Genomic DNA, 21,279 nt, shown 5'->3' with positions numbered 1-21,279 from the left:
CCATTCTCCAGGGCTGCATCAGCGCATCAGGGATTCCATGCGACGGAGGGTGGATGCATGTATCCTCGCTAACGGAGGACATTTTAAACATTTCCCGTAACAAAGTGTTTGAAGTCACGCTGGTACGTTCTGTTGCTGTGTGTTTCCATTCCATGATTAATGTGATTTGAAGAGAAGTAATAAAATGAGGTCTAACATGGAAAGTAAGCGTTTCCGTACACATATCCACATAACATATTTTCTTTCTTTGTGTCTGAGGAATGTTTCCTGAAAGTTTGGCCGTACCTTTGTGTAACACCCTGTGTAATTAAATTCGATATCATTGTTAAAATAACTTTGAAAACAATTGTTGGTGGAAGCTGTCACCCACGCGACCAATAACCTGACAGAAATTCACGCTACTACTGCAGTGCTAAGCTACATAACGAACGACCACTGATATACGGGACGACTGGTCACTGTCGCAGAGCGGTGCGGTTGCGCTCGGAGGGCCAGGCGCAGCGCTTAGCAGCTGACGCGCCCGCGGCAGGTGCAGACAGCGCCGAGATGCTGCGGCGTGATGGGGCTGGGTGGCAGGGTGGTGGTGGAGGGGGGGAGGGGGGCGGCGCAGGGGGTGGGGGAGGTGCGTGCGCCGGCCGTGCCGCAATATCGGCGCGAGTGCGGTGCCCGCGCAGCAGATGAATGGCAGCGCCCGGCGGCCGCTCGCCGCAGACGCAGACGCCGCACATCGATCGCGGCGGCGCCGCTGCCGCCGCCCCCCTTCCTGCCCCCCGTACTACTCTCACGACGCCGACGCGACGCCGGCGCCGCGGCCAGCAGCCGTGGGGGTCGTCGACCCGCCGTACGCTGCGCCCCCATTGACCGCCTGCTGCAGCGACCGCCGCCATCTTGTCGTACGGCCGCGCCCTGGCTATGGAGCCGCCTCCTTTCCACAGCTGCTCCAGCACTTTGAGCCACGTGCAATCTTTGTAACACACTAGCGTCAGTTTCAGGAACCTCCGAGGCCGAACTACCGAAAAATGAACACACAAATTCTAGAATCTGCCTGGAATGCCATGATTTGCCAATGCTATATCGGGAAATGTACAAAACAAAATTTTGGATGTGTGGGTTGACAGTGTTGAGGGGCGTACATGAAGTCCGGGAACACTTTCAATTATTTAATGCACAAGAATCAAACATTGTAGAGATATCATGCATATGTCATTTTGAAGAGAAACCCTGAAGTTTCTTTTTTCACGTACACCGTCACATAGTAGTTTGGTAATTTGCCGATAGCGACAGTTGCAAACATGGCCGCGCTACAGAAGGCGACAGCTGTTTCATGAAATCGCCCCCCCTCTACAGATCTGACACCGTGTGACCTTTTTCTGTGGGGACACATTAAAAGATATGGTGTATGCACCGCCTCTACCACGTGACGTAGCAGAGCTCCGGGAAAGAATACGGGGAGCGACTCTCACAGTCGACGACGCCATGCTGGGACGGGTATGGCAAGAATTCGATTACCGTATTGACGTCTGCCGGGACACTCATGGTTCGCACATCGAACGTTAGTGAAAAACTTTCGGAGTTTCCCTTGAAAATGCAGTATGTATGAAATCTGTACAATGTTTAGTTCTTGTGCATAATTTACCAATAATTGTTCAAATTTTTGGGATCCGTCAAAACGGTTATTATTATTTTCATCGAGCCTTTTTGTCCGTTTCCCCCTGTCTGTCCAGCCGAACCGTACTTAGGGTCGGCATGTTTTACGTAAAGTGTTATTAGTCACGTGTTAAAAACACAATTTAATACATTTTATAAATAAATCTCTATTTTATTAAAGTGTTTTAATAGATGTTTAAGACAAGTTATTTTTCCATTTTTACGGATCTTCACCCGACTACGGGTTACACCTCACGTGGGGGGGGGGGGGGGGGGGAGTCCCCACCACATCTCACTAATTGGGATAAGGAGTAGGTTCAAATTTTTAAGGATAACCGCCAAACCGCCTCACGTAGTTAAAGGCTAACCTTCTTAGGAAATGTCACCTGCTCAGCTTTAAAATGTGCATTATTTCCAACGTACGTGATGCCGTACGATTCATGAGCACCATTTTTTTACTTGTCCAGTTCCACGTGATGATTTGCCTTTTGCACAGAAACCTACTATTGATTCGATAACTCGAGGATGTTCACAATGTAGCCTGGGCCAGAAGTCAATCTTGTGTCTTTTCTCCTTCTTGGAGGCAGTTTCTGTTAGGATGGAGCATTTACTATGCACATTGTCCCAAGTCTTCGACCAATGCGGCACGTCATCTTGTAGACTACTGGATGCGTCGGATGTTATAGCAGCGCACGGTAATCGCGGCTCGTCGATTTTTTTAAAAGAACTACTTCGTCCATACGAAGGCTGTTCAAAAAATATCCGACTTTCATTTTATAAATAATCTTCTTTCACATGCAATAACTGTTTGACACCAGTCAGCTTCAAAGTAGACCAACTTCTACACATCTCTCCCAACGCTGCTGCCACTGCTGGAACATCGCTGGAAAGCCTCTTTTTGTACGGCGTGCAGCTGCTCCACTGAATTCTGTATTATGTCTTCCCTGATTTGAAACTTGTTACCTTTCAGAGTCTTTTTCAATTTATGTAAAAGCCAGAAGTCGCTCGGTGTTAGGTCAGGGGAACAGGAAGGCTGACAGACCATAGCCGTATTGGGTTTGGCCAAAAAAATTGAATTAATTGAGAACGATGAGCGGGTGCGTGAACGTGGTGAATCTGTCAACTACACGATGCCCCCAAGTCGGCCGTTTGCGCCTCACTGCTCGAAGAAGGCGACGCAGAAGCTGTTGGTAGTACTCCTTATTGACATTAGTACATTCTAGGGCGTACTCATGATCGATCATGCCCATGGAGCCAAAAAAGACGGTCCGCTTGACTTCCGTACATCCATGATCGTGCCTCGCTTCCATAGCGATAACTGGAACGTTCATTCTGGTTCGTGCCCGTGAACCCAGGACTCATCACTGGTGATCACTGTGTTAAGAAAGTTGAGATTACTGTTCACAGAATCCAACCATATCTTTTGCGATCTCCGAACGAAGTTGCTTCTGCTCAGATGCTAGCAAATTTGGGACAAATTTTGCTGAGATCCTCCTGACGTCACAATGTTCCGTTAAAATGAAATTAATGGATCGAATGGTTCCTTGTTGCAGATCTTACTGGATTACGTCGTATGAAGTGGAGGCCCATTTCTGATGATTTTTATACGAGGGGAGTTCAAAAAGTAATGTAACACTTTTTTTCCGAAAGCTGGTTCGTTTTGATCGGGATTTCAATACACCATATTATTCTTCACAATTTTGGCTACAAAACTATTTTTCAACACAATCTCAGTTCAATGCGATAGTCGTACGTGACCTTACTGGGATAGCCTATTTGCAGGCACGGGACCATTCTATTGGGAGACCAGGTTGCTGCATCAATAATCTCCCCAACATTCACGTACTGCTTCCTGCAGAGGCATCCTTCATTGGGCCAAAAAGTTGGAAGTTGGCAGGTGTGAGATCAGAGGTGTAGGGTGGATGAGGAAGAACAATCCAATGAGGTTCTGTGAGCTCTTATTAGGAGCACAGATTCTGTGTCAGCACTAGCGACTGAGACGTCCAGTTGAGCAGCGAGATGTTTGTCAGTGATCCCTCGATCAATCTCACCTCGATTGAGAGTGTCCTCACGTTCCAATGTTGGAGGAGTGTCAGCTGTATGCAGCTTGTCGGCACGCCGGAGTTCGGACAAGTTTGCGCGACCTTATTGCGATGATGACGTACCTCCTGCCTACGATTCACCGTTCTTTTGTGCACTGCCAAAAGACGCTCATTGCCAGCACTCTGCATGGAACGCACTTGCGTTACACACGCCATTTTGAAGGCTAGTATATCTCCGCCACCTATCGGAACTTAATGAAACTGTACGGGTTGAAGCAGGAATATTCCATGAGGTCCCACACAAAATCCGCATAATTTCAACGAAATCGACGACGAAAACAAGTGTTGCGTTACTTATTGAACGTCCCTCGTATTATAATTAATGTAAAAAAGGAAAGTGGCACTTTGGCGCATAACATCTCTCTATTGTTGTGGTATGGACAGAGACAGGGATTTTGAATTGAAAGGTTGCTGGTTCGTGTGCTGCTTTCTATGGTTTTTGTTTTCCAGTTTCACGTTTTCTAAAAGATACTGGGTGTTTCTTATTAGTGTAAAGGAATATTTAATTTTATGTTTAAATAAAAGGACTTTCCGTCCAAGAGCGAGTTTGTTCGATTTTGTGAATCTTAAAGGGAACATGTAGCAGTGAATCTCAATTTTCTCCGAGACGCAGCGCAAGAAAAGCTACATGACACATATGAGCGCGCACTGGACCACAATCCGTTAGCCTGTAGCGCCTAGTATTTCTTTTTGAAGCTATGGTTGGACTCGCGCATCTCAGTTCAGAGTCGCGTTCTGATGAAGAAACTGACATGCTGCAGCGATTATATGACACACCAGAATGGAAGAGATAAGAATGAAAAAGCGGATACGCCAATAAGAAAATAACTCATAGTGAATTCGCTTTCATACCTGAGTTCATTAACTGCCTTTCCGTTTGGATCCGGAGTCAGTTCCACTAAGGTCTTCAAGCATGTTAGGTCGAGCTGCTTCAACAACCTGTTCATGCATTTTCAATGCGCTACGCAACGCGCGATCTGTAAGCGTCCTAACACTGCGTGGCGTATGGGGAAGCAAGCGCTTTTGATTGTTCTCTTCTGGCCGGCAGAAACTAAATTCGCCGAAGGTAGGGCGCCGTGGGCGAGTCGCAATCCGGCACACGCTTTCAATTTACTAAGAAGTTTTGCATGAAGAATCTGAGTCGATGCTCTTGTTGCCTAATTGCTTGGACCCTTGGAAGAGTCTTTCATTAACATCGCAACTATAGTCAAATGGTTCTAATGGCTCTGAGCACTATGGGACTTAACATCTGAGGTCATCAGTCCCCTAGAACTTAGAACTACTTAAACCTAACTAACCTAAGGGCATCACACACATCCATGCCCGAGGCAGGATTTGAACCTGCGACCGTAGCAGTTGCGCGGTTCCGGACTGAAGCGCCTAGAACCACTCGGACACCACGGCCGGCATGTACAATCACCTCACAAATTACATAACATTCCCCCTGAATCACCTTGTATAGGCCTGAACATCAAAATTAATAATTCTAAGCAACCGAAGAATTATTATTAAATGGAGTTACCGATTTTCGTTTTACAATTTAATCATGCCAATAACATTTTTTTTTTTTTGAAAAGAAAGACGTGAAAGAAAACGAGCGCGACAGCCATGCCAAATAATACACTCATTGATTTTCCTAATTTACATAATCGCAACATAAGAGTGTTTAAAGCAATGATATATCTGGCACCAGGTTAGAACCCACGCACTTTGACACAATAAACACAGCACTATCGCTTGTTTGTTCATCGACATTATGTACACGAACCTCTTACTTAGTCCTTTGTAGAGTACTTCGCGCTCGGGCATTACATCTAAGTCTATACTCAGCAAGCCGCCGTGAAGTGCATGGCAGATGGTACGTCCCACTGTTCCACTTTTTATGGTTTCTTCCTGTTCTACTCCTGTATGGAGTGCAGGAAGAATGGTTGTTGGAATATCTCTGTGCATTCTGTAATTATTCTAATCTTATCCTCACGATTCCCATGTGACTGATACGCAGGGAATTGCAGTATGTTCCCAGAGTCATCATTTAAAGACGGCTCTCGAAACTTTTTGGAAGATTTTATGGAAACAGCTTACGTCTATATTCAAGTCTGCCAGTTCAGTCCTTTCAACATCTCAGTGACAATCTCTCAGATATCAAACAAATCTGTGGCCATTTGTGCTGCCCTTCTCTGCAAACATTCAATATCCCCTGTTAGTCCCATCTGATACGGGTTCCAAACACTTGAGTAATATTCTACAACCAGTCATGTGAGTGATACGTAAGCATGTAAGCAATCTCATTTGTAGACTGACGGCACAGCCCCAGTATTCTGCAAATAAAGCGAAGTCTACCTCCCGCTTTACCCACGACTGAACTTACACGATTATTCCCTTTCATATCCCTACAAATAGTTACACTCAGGTATTTGTATGGGTTGGCCGACTCCAACAGTGACTAACTAATGTGATAGTCATAGGATACTGTGTTTTTTCGTTTTGTGGCGTGCACAATTTTAGATTTTCGAACATTTACAGTAAGTTGCCAATCTTTGTACCACTTATCGAGATCTGACTGAATATTTATTCCGCTTTTTCAGACAGTAGTTCATTATAGACAACTGCATCATCTGCAAAAAGTCTGAGGTTACTACTAATATTGCCTATATGCTCATTAATATATGACATGAACAGCAAGGGTCCCAACACACTTCCCTGGGGGCACACCCAATGTAACTTCTACCATCTGACAATGACTCTTCATGCAAGATGACATGCTGCGACCTATCTACCAAGAAGTCCTCAATCCAGTCACAAATTTCACTTGATACCCCCATATGATCTCACTTCTGACAATAACCACAGGTACGGTACTGAGTCAAATGCTTTTCGGAAATCAATAAATACCCCCGGCTGCAAAGGGTGGAGCGAGTGACGCGGAATTTAAAAGCTGTACATTCAAACGCCATAACTGCGTACTTTCAGCATTATGGCTCAGTTTTTTATGTGGACGGATTTCTGGGGCTAATATCTTGCAAATGTGCTTCTTTTTCCTCCTTAAAATGTGTGATAGAGTTGGTGATGTTTCCTTGTACTGGCACTGCAGCACTTTTTGTAAGGTATTCATTTGGTTCCGAGCGCTGCCAGTATTTCCTCGCGTGTCATCTCTGCTTTAGCATAAGCACGAAACATGACTAACTGTACCAACACTGCAGGAAGGAGTCAATGTTGCCTTTGCCTCCCCTCCCCTCCCCACGAGGGCGTACCCAGGATCTGAACTGGGGGGGGGGGGGGGGCAGGTCATACTAGTCTCAGGAAACAAGGACTCAAGACAACATACAGCACTTCTTATTAAATAAAACAGAAAACCAGTGAAAAACTGCTTTTAATAAACATTTTAAATACAAGAATGCACTTGTACAATCCGAGAAAACACACAGCATTTCTTATTAAATAAAACAGTAAACTAGAGAAAAACTGCGAATATCTTCAGCTGCCCCCGCCCCTACCCCTCGCTGGGTACGCCCATGACTCCCCTCCCGCCCTTCTGCGTCATGAGGTGACAACTCGTCCACCACCACGCCCACGCTCGCTTTCGCGACCCGTTTGAGGGCGGCCGAAACGTTATTCGCCAGGAAGGCGCAGTTTGGGCAAACTGACCTGCGCGGGTGCCATGACTCAGGCCGGGGCTCCTGACCCCCTCAACTGACGCGATAAACATCTGCCGGGCGGCGGGTCTGCCTAATTACGCCACCTCACCTGCCCCAGCCCAACACAACCCAACACGTCAACTGCGGGCCGCTCACGCAAAGCGGCGCGATTTCCTTTCAGCCGGCTGCGCGGGAAAAGATCGAACCACTAGAATACTCTATGTCTCACGTAACAGTCGTAATGTTTACATCAGTTCCCAAAATCCAGTTTCCTAAATCGATTTCACAATACTGTTTCAGGATGGTCACATAAACTCTTCGAAATCGATTCTGAAAATTCGTTTCCGCTTCCCAATCGATTTTCGCTCACATGTAAACGCATATCAGTTTTTGAAACGTGTCTCGATTATCAGCTTGCGTCTTGGTTTCAAAATATTCGCCTAATATGGGCGGGATTACTTATTGTGCAGTGAACGAGAGTTATACTCAGCATAAAACCGTCCACCTCTAACATTTAAGAATAGAGAAAGACCGACTAAATCCGAAACTGGCAAATCTGTTTTCCGGGCGCCATATTTAATTTGGCTACAAATCCGCTTCACATGTAAACATGACGACCGAAAACGTATTTCGAAAATTTGGTTATCGTCTTTCTGAAGTTCTGTCACGTATAATCGTAGTGACTCCGTCTCGGTTTTGTTAACCTATAGCGACGGCACCACGTCAAGCGGCTAGAAAGCTATATTTATGTTGCGTTCGGCGTGATGTCATGAAAGTGAATACGACTGTTCTTTGTTATATTGTCTGTGGAATTATTTTTATTAGTATTATTTTTTTACGAACAGGAGTATCAGCAGTGCAAGACATTGCAGTGACAAGAAGAAGAAGACACCCAATTTGCCGTGTTTTTTTTTTTTTTTTTTTTTTTTTTTTTTTGCATTTCCCCAGGGCCCCGGGAGGCGTAAATCGCTACATTACACAACAATTTGCGATTTTTTTGTAATGTAGATATATTTTCTGAAGAATGTTCTGCTCTCTGAAGGGTAAAAACATTGCTAATAAATGGCGGAAGATTTGACATTTTGCAGGACGACGTTGTATATATGCTCAGTAACGAGAAGATTTTCTTCTCTACACTTCCAGCCAAATCAGTGAAAGTGGAATGTAGGAAACTTGTACTGAATGCAATACGTGTATTATTCAATGCACCGAATACAATGGCAAGAATTTTCAACACATTCATTTTAGAAGCAAAAGTAATTAAACTCACAAAATATTCATGTATTAGAAAGTTGCGTGAAGTGTAAAATGTATGCATCATTACACTTCATACAAAACAGTTGTGTGTCAAGGATAGTGACTATCACAATATAAATGGAGTACAGAAATACGTGCTGCACGGGCATGAAGTATGTTTTATATCCTTTTGCTTTCAGTGGAGTACGCTCCAATTGTACGCACATTTATACGTATTTTGTTCATGAATAAGTTGTAGCTTATGTCACCAGATCTGTGAGATTTGGGTCATTTTGTTAATTATGTAGGAAAGTAATTAAAAACAAACATTAATCTTAGTGCTGCTTTCTCACTGCGCAGAGCACTACTGTTGTACCAACTGTGAGACAGTAAAAACGTTCACAGCAGTGACTGTCATAACTGTATGTTGGACCGTGCTATCACCTTCAATTCAAGTCCTTTGTCCCATCAGATTTTTTAATTAGCTCAGAAGACAGATTCAAGACAGGTATACCTAAATTTATAGCATTAATAGACTTGGAGACAGCTTTACAGAATGTTAATTGAAACACACACTTCAGAATTCTGAAAGCAACAGGGAGCAAATATGGTTACTGTCAACTGATTTGCAGTTTTAACAATCAGTGGAAATGGAAGTGAAGCTGTAGTTGAAAAGGGAGTGAGACAGAGTTGTACCCTACCTATAAAATTTTTCAATCTGTAAAGTGAGTAAACAGTGTAGAAAATCACAGGAGAAGAAATTAAAACTGATTTTTTCCAGTTACAATGCAACTCTTTGTCAGAGACATCAAAGTAGTATTAACATTAACGAAAGCAAAACAGTAAAACAAGACTTCCGCAATACAGTCAATTAAAATCATGTGATGCTGACTTAATAATTAAGTTAGTACAGACAGTGTTTTTGTTTTTCATATTGGTAATCCAATTAGTAAGGGTTTATTTATCAACTGTCATTTTTTTATCTATAGCTCATGTTGCTATTTGAGTTTACATGTTGTTATTTTGATGTAGTAAGTGGTATTGTGGACACTAGAAATGTAGTGCCAAGTGGAGAAAGCTCAACATTTCCAATATATTCTTCTGTTGGAGTTCAACAGAGGGGGCAACAGCAGCAGACGCAGCCACAAAGATTTGCGCCATGTATGGGAATAATACCTCTGGTAGGAGCATCGTTTTGACATTAGTGATTCATCACATTCATGACGTGATTTGATGAAGACTGTTTAAACAAATTAATCCACAATGATCAATGTCAGTGTATTCGAGGACCTACAATGTGATGCAGAAACAAAGAAATGACTGACATCAGCTGTAGGCACTGATTTAAATCAATGGAGAAAATCGAAAATTTGTGCGACACTGGGATTCAAACCCTGTCCTCCTGGTTACAAAGCAGACGCACTGCCACTGTGCCACCTGGACACAGTGGTGATCACAGCTGCACCAACTACCCATCAGCCCCAAATTCTCAATTTATCCAAACTACTAATGTAGTGCCCTTTGTCAAACATATTTACCTTCGTAACAAAAAGGCAGCTATTATTTGCTTCTGCACAAAACACACTGTGTGCCCGCTCATCTTATGAAAAAACAGCGAGTTCACTTGAGGGTTAAAACAGTTCTGGAACGTACTACAGCAAATATTCCTTACTTTGTAGGTTCCAATTTACAAACTACGAGGTATTTTCTGTGATTTGTCGAAGACATTTGCTTGTGTGAACCACATCTTTTAAGTTAATTTGAAATACTATGGTGTTACTGGCAATACAACAATATGGTTCAAGTCATATCTCAAGCAAGAAATAACTGGTGACCAGAGAATTAAGCTGTCAGTCATCACCGATTTGGAAGTAATTATGTGTAGTGTTCCATAAGGATCCATCTTAGGACCAATGCTTTTTTTTGTGTACATGAATAACCTCTTGTAAATTACATTGCCAGATGCAGAGTTTATTTTTCTTGTAGATGGTTTAAGTATTGCGATAACAGAAAATTGGCCACAGTTTTACAAACTGCTAATGACATTTTCATGTACATTAATAAATGGTTCATAGTCAGCTCACAATCAATAAACTTTGAAAAACTCACCAATACAGTTCAGCAAATTCATACAGCATGAAGAACTGAAGATAGAAGAGGTTCAGAGCATTAAATTTCTGGAATTACAACTTGATAATACATTCAGTTGGTAAACGTATACCATGGAACTACTGAAATGCCTAAACAAATGTTTACTTGTGATGTGCATGTTATCACACATACTTTCCTTGCTTTCATTCATAATGTCATATGCTATGATATTTTGAAGTGAAGCACATGGTTTCAGAATCCAAAATCATGTAATATGCATTATTTGTGGTGTGAATTCACAGATATCCTACAGAGGCCTGTTTATGGAAGTGACTATTGTTTCTCAGCATATTTGTTGCTTAGTGAAGTTTGTTGTAAATAATGTATACCTTTTTTCCAACAAAAAGCTCAGTTAAAAAAAGTCAGTTATAGAAACAAAAACAATTCACATAAAGACTTAAAGGGATTCACTATAGTCCGATTCACGAACAATGGCGGTACACGGATAATCGTGCTTTCTGCTTGAAGAAAACATATTTTCTGCAAAGTATGTCTCTCGGGCACTCATGTAGAATTTATCACTTACCATCAGTGATAACTCCGACAAATGGTATAGAAATTCTCTGAACAACTCACTATGATCATGTTTAAAGCTTGCATTAACTGCGGCATTCACAGCAGAGTGCTCAGAACACTTCTGAATGCTCATTGGCTGACAGAGAATATGTGATATAGATGCCAAGAACAAGCCTAAACTGTGTTACAAGGACATTCTTCCTTAATCAAAGTGAACAATAATGTATTATTAATCACTACAAACTTTGTTGAACACAGTAAATTACAAGTGAAAATACTGTATAGAGCTGCTAACTAGTAATTTCTCCCAAACAAATAATCTATTCTGAAATCTGCACTGCAGCATCTTGTTACACATTAACCAAAAGACTGAAATGTTAAGGGTCTACAAAATATAGCAAGACACCCCATAACTTCTGGAACATTAGTCAAAATACAGTACTCCCCGTAAACATGCAAATGCAGTTAAAATCCATCTGAAGCGATTACGGTAGCTTCTAAATATATGGAAATATGGTTAGTACAGCATAGATAAAATCTATAAACATTTTACAATTGTGAAGGATAAGTGCACTTAGCTTGCAATCTCCTGGGTAGCACTACAGGAAAACATTTAACAACCTGAAAAATTTTTACATGGACAAAGTTACATGAAAAACAAAGTGGCTGTAAACTGATCTAACAATCGAATGATTTGATCAGCTGCATGGTTCCAGAATGAATCTTTACTCTGCAGCAGAGTGTGCCACAATGAAATTTCTAGACAGACTGAAGCTGTACACTGAAATAGGACTCAATTTGCAATCCTTTACTTTCGTGAGCAGTGCACATGCCAAGCAAGCTATATAGGCACACCTCATGGTCTCCTTTCCATTAAATTGGTTGTAACAGTTTTAAATGGAATGTAGCACTTATTTATACAGCTGCTTAAAAGTCTCTGATGTTCTAGGATAATAATTGAAATGAATTTGTTTTAATTTTATTAATGAATGACACATCATTCTCGATTAATACATAGGTATAACAACGAAACATTAAGGTTACTACTGCTTACCTTTGTAATGATTTGTATAACAATATTTCGCAGCATATTTTACTTACTTATTTTATGTAACCAAAAAATTAAAATAGCAACTACATTTTGCATTCTTCTTCCTCACAGTAATGTGTGAACATATGTAAGTATTCAGCAAAAGACTGCTCATCAATAAAATTGTTAGAAGGCCAATGTAGTTAGTTAATGTTTAGAGAATTTTGCATTTTGTGTTAGGTGCAACACAACACATCATTAATTTTTATATTCAGAGATTTCCTATTTTAATTTGTAAAACGGGCAATATACTAACAACTATAAGAAATTTACTAAAGTCCAGTAGCATTTTGATACAGGCAATAAATAACATATAAACTGATAAAAGACTTACCTTACTGAAGTAACCAACTGTATGGCAGCCTTCAGAGTCACAGATGGTCATAACATAAAAAAGAAATGGCTCTACATCATAGTACAGTGTTTTATGGTCAAGAAAAAACTTCGCCAATAGGCAGAGATTTTGACAATACTGTTTATATCTCTTGCCGTCCACTTCCCACACTGAGAGTCTGTCCTTCCTGTGCATGAAAAAAGTAATAAGTGGAGTACATAAGAATTGTTTTCAAAACAATTGCAATAAATATATAGTTCACACAAGTATTCAATGTAATGAAACACTGAATGAAAAAACACTTACGGCCTACAGTGTGGAGGAGGAGAAGGGGTGGGGGACACAGAATTGCTGGAAACTAAATACATATTTCTGGCAGAGGCATGTTTACAGATGCTTGTTGATAATTGGCGATAGGACACTCACGGTATCTTATGATAATATGGTTATTTATTTTTGTAGTGACCAATCAAAATGTGCACCAGACTGACTAACTCCATTGTCCATTCATTTCTTTTATTTCTTTTCTGTGACTGTAGCTCAAATGTCTATTATTTCAATGAGAAAATGTGTGGCCATGACTTTTTGGTAAATGGCACAAGCATAATTATTCCATAAAGGCTAGGCATTCAAACCAGAAGTGTACTAGAATGAGTTTATTACTTCATGTAATGTAAATAATTTAAGGTAGCTGTGGAAAGATTACTCATTTCACTCCTACATTCGTAAGCCTCAGATCTGAAATTTACATGTCAGTAGGCCTAATGGAAATGTTGCGTATCCAAACAAACAGGAAAAGCTCATTTGTTGACATACCTATAGACTTCTTCCCCTGGTGGGTGCCTCCACACACACTTCACCATGTGTCTTTTAAGTATCGTTCGAGTCTTCATATAACGCAAACAGTATTCACAAAGGTACAGCTTGGGTACTCTAGCATAATCATCAGGGTACGGACTTTGGTACCACACTTCCATTTCATGTTTACCCATTTCTACATACTTCGTACCCTTCACATGAGGGAGGTTGCTCAGTTCTTCTTCCTGCCAAAAATGTTTTTTATTTGTTACATAAATAGTACATTTGTTTGACAAAATTATGAATATGTCATGTCATAATGTTGCTCACATATGGATGTAACTGGGTGTTATTTTACAAAGAAGCTTAAATAATCAAATAAAAGAATGCCACATTCATTCAGAACAGCTGTCTGAAACATATTACACTCGACTGCTCTGTACACATATTTTAGAAGTAAGGCATTTGTTAATTTAGTAGTAGTGAACTCTGCATTAAAACTGAAAGAAATGGAATGACAATTTAAAATACAAAATAATATGTTTAAGGTATGTACATGACAACTGTCCAATTGTACAAGTAGTATTCTGAAAACATCTGAAGAAAGATGATTTTGTGCCTGCACAGTGTGCACATCAAACAATCTGTATTAGCAGGAACCTCAACACTGTATGAGAATGGTGGTGGTGGTTAGCGTTTAACGTCCCGTCGACAACGAGGTCATTAGAGATGGAGTGCAAGCTTGGGTTAGGGAAGGATTAGGAAGGAAATCGGCCGTGCCCTTTCAAAGGAACCATCCCGGCATTTGCCTGAAACAATTTAGGGAAAGCACGGAAAACCTAAATCAGGATGGCTGGAGACAGGATTGAACCGTCGTCCTCCCGAATGCGAGTCCAGTGTGCTAACCACTGCGCCTCCTCGCTCGGTGTATAAGAATGATAAAGCATATGCAGAAGAAGCAAAGCTTTGAGTGTTTATTACACTCTTTTAAATATCTACATATGCAATTAAGTTACATACGTAATGGTAATTGATTTACTAAACCAGTCTATAGTTTGGTAGTTTTACTAAATACATCCAGAGCTACTTCTGTTATAAATTTACATTTTTTGCTACAGAAAGCTGGCACTCACAATTTTTTCACTGGCAATGGCTTGGGCCTCGTGGAAAAGACGCAAGTCATATTCAGGAACCCCTGTGAGACGTGGTTCCCTTTCTTTTTCATCTGCAGTCCCATTACTATTGGCTGAGGGTCCTTTGTCATCATCCTTTTCTCCAGAGCGACGCAATTCTCGAATTTTCATCTGATACTGTCGCTGCTCTGCCGTGGGTGGTGCTTTCGATGGGCGACGTGTTAGAACTGCGAGTGCCTTGCGCCGTTCTTCTTCCCGTTTACGGTGTTCCAAATATGCTTCCTGGATTGAGACCCAAGAGAAACAGATACTGAATGCACAAAATAAAATGCATGCTTCTCCCAAACTGGTGGGTGTATTCTGTCACTACAAATAAAAAGTAGCGGTACCAAAATCTAGTGCAGATACTTATTTTTGGACAGCCAAAATGAAATGTCAGAAACAGGTTACATGATTTTTCCATAAAATGTGATGATGAAATGTGTGAGTTTTGCGAATGACATCCAAAAAATTATAATACTAGAGACGTATTATCATTTTTTGGATGTCATTCGCAAAACTCACACACATTAAATGTTAACTTGATTAAAGCAGCATTTGTGACAAACATAAATTTGGTTATAGAAGTGATTAAAATCCTATAACATTACCTCGGTGGCATTAAGACTTAAGCTTTGAATGAGAAAACTGCAATAACTATTGACACCATATTTAATACTGCAACTTATTCTATACCCATTACTAACAAGTGGACACTATAGAGGTTATTAACACAGGAAATGTTTGGTTCTGGACATCAGAGCTGAATTAAGGGAACACTATAGCACTGCACAGATTAACAAGGAAACACCAACACGAGTACAGGTGATGCATTTCCACAAACTCTAGTGATGAAGTTATCACTAATATGTTTACAAACACTGCGTTAAGAGACTGCCAAGATACTCTGAGGGGAATCTAAAGCTGATTATTTATTTACTGTGGGGCTTCTAAGATCAAACCACATAACAATATTTTTCCTGAACATGGTGGCCTGATAAAAAAATGAGTTAAATATCTTACATGTGATTGTTGTTAATAAGAGAACTATGAAAAAAACTTCCATCGCCAAAACAAAATGATATATTTGAAATTTAATTATACAATGACTTTAAACTGGAAGTGCTTACTTTGACTTCACTAAAAGATACTGATAATCTTCCAGACCTTAAACAAATGACAATATTAACCAATTCATAATGCAAACTTATTAAATTAGTTGCTGCAGCTTGTTCCAGCTGTTCTTGAGGCTAAGCAATGATTTTACTGACAGTAAACAAATAAGCTGCACAATTCTCTATGCATGACAGAATAACTGCTCAACAACACTTCTTCTTATAGAGCATCACTGCCATATACAGAATACTGTGCTTTAAAATTTGTCATAGCTTCACAACAATAGTATCTGTCTCATTCCACATACAGTTGTGATTTTGTGAGTGTGTTTGTGCTGTCCACGTTTGCACTGCTGCACAATGACAGTGCACACTCAGCCAATACATCAGATAACTAAATAATCCTCTATTTTAAACCTGACAATTCATTCAGTTCATCACAGTGAAGTCTACAGCTTTGATAGTATTAAATGGAGTTTAACAGATGGTGTTATAATCAAACTTTCATTGCTTGGGAGGGCCCCTATGAAAAACAGCAACATGAAACATTGTGGAAACATTTGTAAGGGTTTGCAGAAGAGAAATACTGAATAAACCACTGAAGCAACAGATTTTAATTTCCACATGGGAGGGTAACATCTGTTAATTTCGTACCATGTTTACATTCCAGATTACATGTATGATGACCATCTGCATCCACAACATCCTGGAACCACACTATAGATAACTCTAATGAAGTCTGAAACATCTCCTGTGCCACGTGGACTATGGAATGCTCAGTGCCGTGACACAGCTTGAAAATCACACACACTGCATACAGCACCCTCAGCAACAGTAACTTTTTCAACAATTTGTGGCACAATTGGCTGTCGGCCTCTATCACGTGCAATTCCCAAAATGTCAGTTAATTTGAACTTTCGAATCATGTCCATCATCAGTGTGGATTTCTTCAGTGTGTCAGTTTGATAAAACAGCTTTGCAAGTAAAACCCTACTCACCTTTCTAGATCCGTGCTGATTGTCTGCAACTGTAGTGCACACTGATGCTTGTGTTTAACCCTACGTTGTCGTATGAGTACTGGTGCCTAAAGGCAAGTTGTGACACTAATACTACTAACAAAGTAAATGCTGCAGCACACAGCTTCAACATCATCCCTATATATTAAGGTCCCATAAGGTAAACAGTTTTCTGTCTACAATGGCTCAAGTAGCAAAAATCGAATTATAACCAAGCTATGAATCATAAAAAAATCTTAGTTTTATACCAAAAATGTCTGATGCATGGCCCAGATTCACTGGGGTGCTACAATGTTCTCAAACAGTAATAGTCTGTTAAATACTCGACAACATAGTGTTTTATATTTATGAGTTATTTACAAATTGTGGTTAACAACATACCTTGCATTCTTGCACAGTCTTATTATGATACATCGGACAGGCCTCAATTGTAAAATGTCTCTCGAGACGACCGCCCAGGTGACCCACAGAGTCGCAACCCTCTAGAGGACACTGCCGCTCTTCCTCCTGCAAGGAGCCAGTTTCCCCATCCCCACGACCACTGCCTCCAGAGCTTCGCGGTTTAGACTTGTTGCGCTGTTGAGCTGGTGGGGCTTTCGGTCCTGCTGGCTTCTTCACAGGAGACTTGCTACTGGCAGTGCTCATTTTACTCTCTGCAAGATACAAAAGACACTTTGTACATTAGGTAGAAATTAAACAAATAAAAACCAGTTTCATTATTTATTTAGATTGTCTAAACAGATGTGCACACTACACCAAACTATACCACAGCTGTAAGAACCACCTCTTTAAGTTGGTCATTAGCACTGTGTGTGAGTATTGTTATGTTCTGTCAAAGGAGATCCAGATGTTCCTTTGTATGTAGAAACAATGCAGAACTAGTTATGTTGTTGCAGACGGTATTATTATAGAGTACTAATTGACAAATGCAGGGGTTGGATTAAAATATGAGAACACCATGAGAAATGTTTGCTCACGAATAAATGCAGATTATAGCCAAGCCAGTATGTGGCACTGTTGACCATGAACGGTACCTCTGCAAGACTACTGGAAGCTGTTTTGGATGCAAACTATTTTCCTATGCCACATTAGGCATTTCTGGCGTTTCCATACTTTTGTACACCCACTATAATTTTTCTGTCACTGAAAGCCTCTGGAGCAGCAGTGAACTTTGAAGCAATGTTTGAACACGTGGAAACTTGATGGAACATTATTTCAAAATGACATAACTATAACCTCAAAATATTGTACCGGTGGTATTATCCAGAACTCTGGATTCTCAACTACTCTGTTCACACCGTACGTATAAAGTTCACAACAATCAAATAAATGAAACAGGCTCCGTAAGAATATAGCTTTGCTTTTTACATACTCTGATCACTGAAAACAGTTCTCTTAATGGTTTTATTCCTTATGGAATACACACTGCCTGACACAACTGGAATTCATCGAGACAGGTGAAATGGCCAAAAGAGTGTGTTTGCAATGTTCATGTGTAGTGCTGTTGCCTGGCCTGGTACGTACACAAGGGGTGTGAACATCGCCAGATATTGAGTGATAACTGTGAAGAACATGGAGATGTCACATACCTGTATGAGACAGCATTTTCAGCACCTGACACAATCTGAAAGGAGCCTCATTGGGAGGATCTCCATTTTGCTGGCTAATTGAATTGAGTAATATCCAGACTTGTGTGGCATTTGGAATTGACAGTGGCTCGATGTCGGATTGCATGGGAACATCAGGGCAGGCGCACTCATCATCAAGGTTCTGGTTGATCATGCCTTGCAATTACAAGGGAGGATCGCCATATTGAGCGCCAAACACTTTGTAATGGCTTCACATTTGTGCCTGTCATTCGAGAACTAGTAATGGGAAGTATAGCCTGTTGATAACTACCATTGATGAATTTTGGCACAATACTACCCTGGATGGCCATTGTTGGCGAGTATGGTGGCATATAGGGAAAGATCCCATTCTTCCAATGTTTTGCAGAGATAGAGTGACGTTACTTCTGCTGTTGTGGGAAGCTATCAGGTATGACTTCAGGTCATGGCTGGTGGTGACTAAGAGAACTTCAATGTCATGTCCTGTGTTATCCCTCTTATTACAGTGTTGTGGTGACGTTTTCCAACAGGAGAATGATCGCTCACACAGGACACGTGCCTCTATAAACTGTCTGTGTTATGTCAAGATACGCCTGTGACCAGCAATATCTGCAGATCTGTGTGTGTGCATCCAGGCCAGAGGGGAATGCAATGGTTCATATTGAAATGTGTTTTGTACATTTGACTCAATCATGTTATCACTAACATAACATCACATACCCTCTGAATTTGTGAAATTTCATTTTGTTTCTTCCTTCCTTTCTGTGTGCTTCACTTTTTTTGTCAGGCAGAATAAATATCTTTGCTTTTTACGTCTCCTGATCACTGAATAGATTTCTCTTAATAGTTTAATTCCTCAGGGCATAACTGTACCATCCTCCCATCTGTTTCCACAGCCACATTCTGTGAGATGTGCTGTTTGCATTAATTCAGTTGCTGACATTTACAACTAAAGTTCAATTGTCGTTATGTTTGGGCTCATCAGTATATAACACCACCTTCTAATCAGTAATAAAGAATATATAATTATACAAATCATAGGATAGTTTACCATTATTGAAATATTTAATACACCTACTGAAACTGACGATGACTGTGTTTCAAACACCAAACACAGTTCAAACAATGTAACAGAGCATATACACACACTCATCAGAAAACAGAATAGTCTGTTCACATAATTTCAATAATAATCACAAACATGCATTTAATAAAGCATTATTAATTGTCTTTCTACTGTATATAAATTAGAGTGCATGGCATGATGGCATATGCTAAATGACTTAGAATACATTCACAGATTACATTCCACACACAAACAACTAAAATAAAATACATACATACAGTAAAATGATATGCAATGTTTAAATTTAACTGCTACATTGGGTGAAATTTAACTACAAAATATGGAGGCAAGTGATAAACACAGCTGTAAGGAGGACACTGATAGACACAGTTCACATAATAACCATCATGCAACTCCTGCTATGGCTGCTGTGTAAGCAACGTGATCTGTGATCAAGATGACAACCCACACTATTCTGTCTAGTTTTAAATCCCTCAGAAGCAATACAACAGAATACTCAAATCAGACAACATTCAGACCCAAAAGCAATTCCAATTCATACTTTCATCAATGCAGGCATTAACGTACTACATCAGTTAAATAACTACAACTTCAGACACATGAAATACAAGTAGTATGTGGCAATCCTGTATGTCAACAATTTGGTTAATCTGTAGCTGAATGATCAGTGCATGATATTAATTGCCTGCTGACCGCAAAGGGGAGGGGTATTCTGTCAAAGCAGTGGATGACCATTATAAGATGTTACACTGAAAAACTAAGGTAAGTAGCCACCATATTTAGTATTTAGCAAACATCAGGAATAAAATACTTACCTGCTTCTGACTCTGTATCAGTTGCTTTTGCAACAACATGTTTACTTCGCCGGGCACTAGACGACCTAGTCTGTTTGCGAGTGACTACACTTGGCTTTGGCCCCTCTCCATCACTTTCGGACTGGGCTGGTTTTGTCTGAGAAGGTGTCGGACCCCGAGGCCGAGGTCTTACTCTCTTCTTTGCAGCATTCCCACGTTTCTGTGGAGCTTTAGCTGGTGCAGCTGAGGAATCAGCTGAAGACTCACTGTCTGAACTGCTATCTGTATGGAAAACATTACTGGTTTAAAAGGTACAAACAACTTAAGGATTGTGACTAATGAAAGGGCACATTAAAAATTAAGAAAATAAACTGACTGCATGTTTCTTCAATTTTCTTGTATATAATTTTGACATAAGCCAGCAAGTTATAATTTTGAGGTCTAATGAAGGTTCATTTTATTTCTGTGTGTTTCTGAATTATGCCCTATCCTATCTCCCCTTTAGTATGAAGTGCTATATACTAATCAGAAATGTAGACAAGAGTATATTTTATTAGTTAAGAATCAAGTAAAATGAAATACAGATATGTTTAAAATGATTGGGATAAAGGCCTGCTAATTGGATACACACGGTAAAATGTTTCAGTGTGGAAACAAGTTTCATATGCAACAACATCTCAAGCTATCCTCCATTATTATACATAAATATCTTTATTTAAGAAAATACATTGAAGGGTTAGTGTGGCTATGTGAATCAGCTGTACAATATAAATTTTAAATAAATTCAAAACTTTTCACTGAACTATCTCAACATAAAATTCAAAATTCTTTTCTTAATGTTGTTGTTAAAGACAACCACAAGGCAGAAAATCTGGAAAAACTGAGTCTAACTGTGATTTAGCGCTAGTTTATTTTCTACAAGCCATGAACTTGGGTCAAGAACTGCACTATTTGAAACTGGGCCAATGCTGCACGCAAC

General features: G+C 40.3%; 1 protein-coding gene across 3 annotated transcripts in view; it reads right to left on the bottom strand.

Annotated features, from left to right (window-relative positions):
* Positions 1-21,279, bottom strand: part of LOC126278209 (histone acetyltransferase KAT7) — a 504,982-nt gene that overhangs the window by 451,804 nt on the left and 31,899 nt on the right. For 2 of the 3 annotated variants that reach the window (XM_049978143.1, XM_049978141.1), the window contains 5 exons: positions 20,322-20,582; positions 17,194-17,465; positions 14,643-14,924; positions 13,528-13,754; positions 12,712-12,898 (listed from right to left, as the gene is read on the bottom strand). In XM_049978143.1, the coding sequence (XP_049834100.1) occupies positions 12,712-12,898; positions 13,528-13,754; positions 14,643-14,924; positions 17,194-17,465; positions 20,322-20,582 (1,229 nt within the window). Of the gene's footprint in view, positions 1-762; positions 1,010-12,711; positions 12,899-13,527; positions 13,755-14,642; positions 14,925-17,193; positions 17,466-20,321; positions 20,583-21,279 lie in introns of those variants that run through there. The other variant, XM_049978144.1, reaches the window with a different exon arrangement.

This window comes from Schistocerca gregaria, chromosome 6 (genome assembly GCF_023897955.1).
Source record: "Schistocerca gregaria isolate iqSchGreg1 chromosome 6, iqSchGreg1.2, whole genome shotgun sequence".
Taxonomy (NCBI): Eukaryota; Metazoa; Arthropoda; class Insecta; order Orthoptera; family Acrididae; genus Schistocerca; species Schistocerca gregaria.
This window is presented reverse-complemented; position numbering and strand designations above follow the sequence as displayed.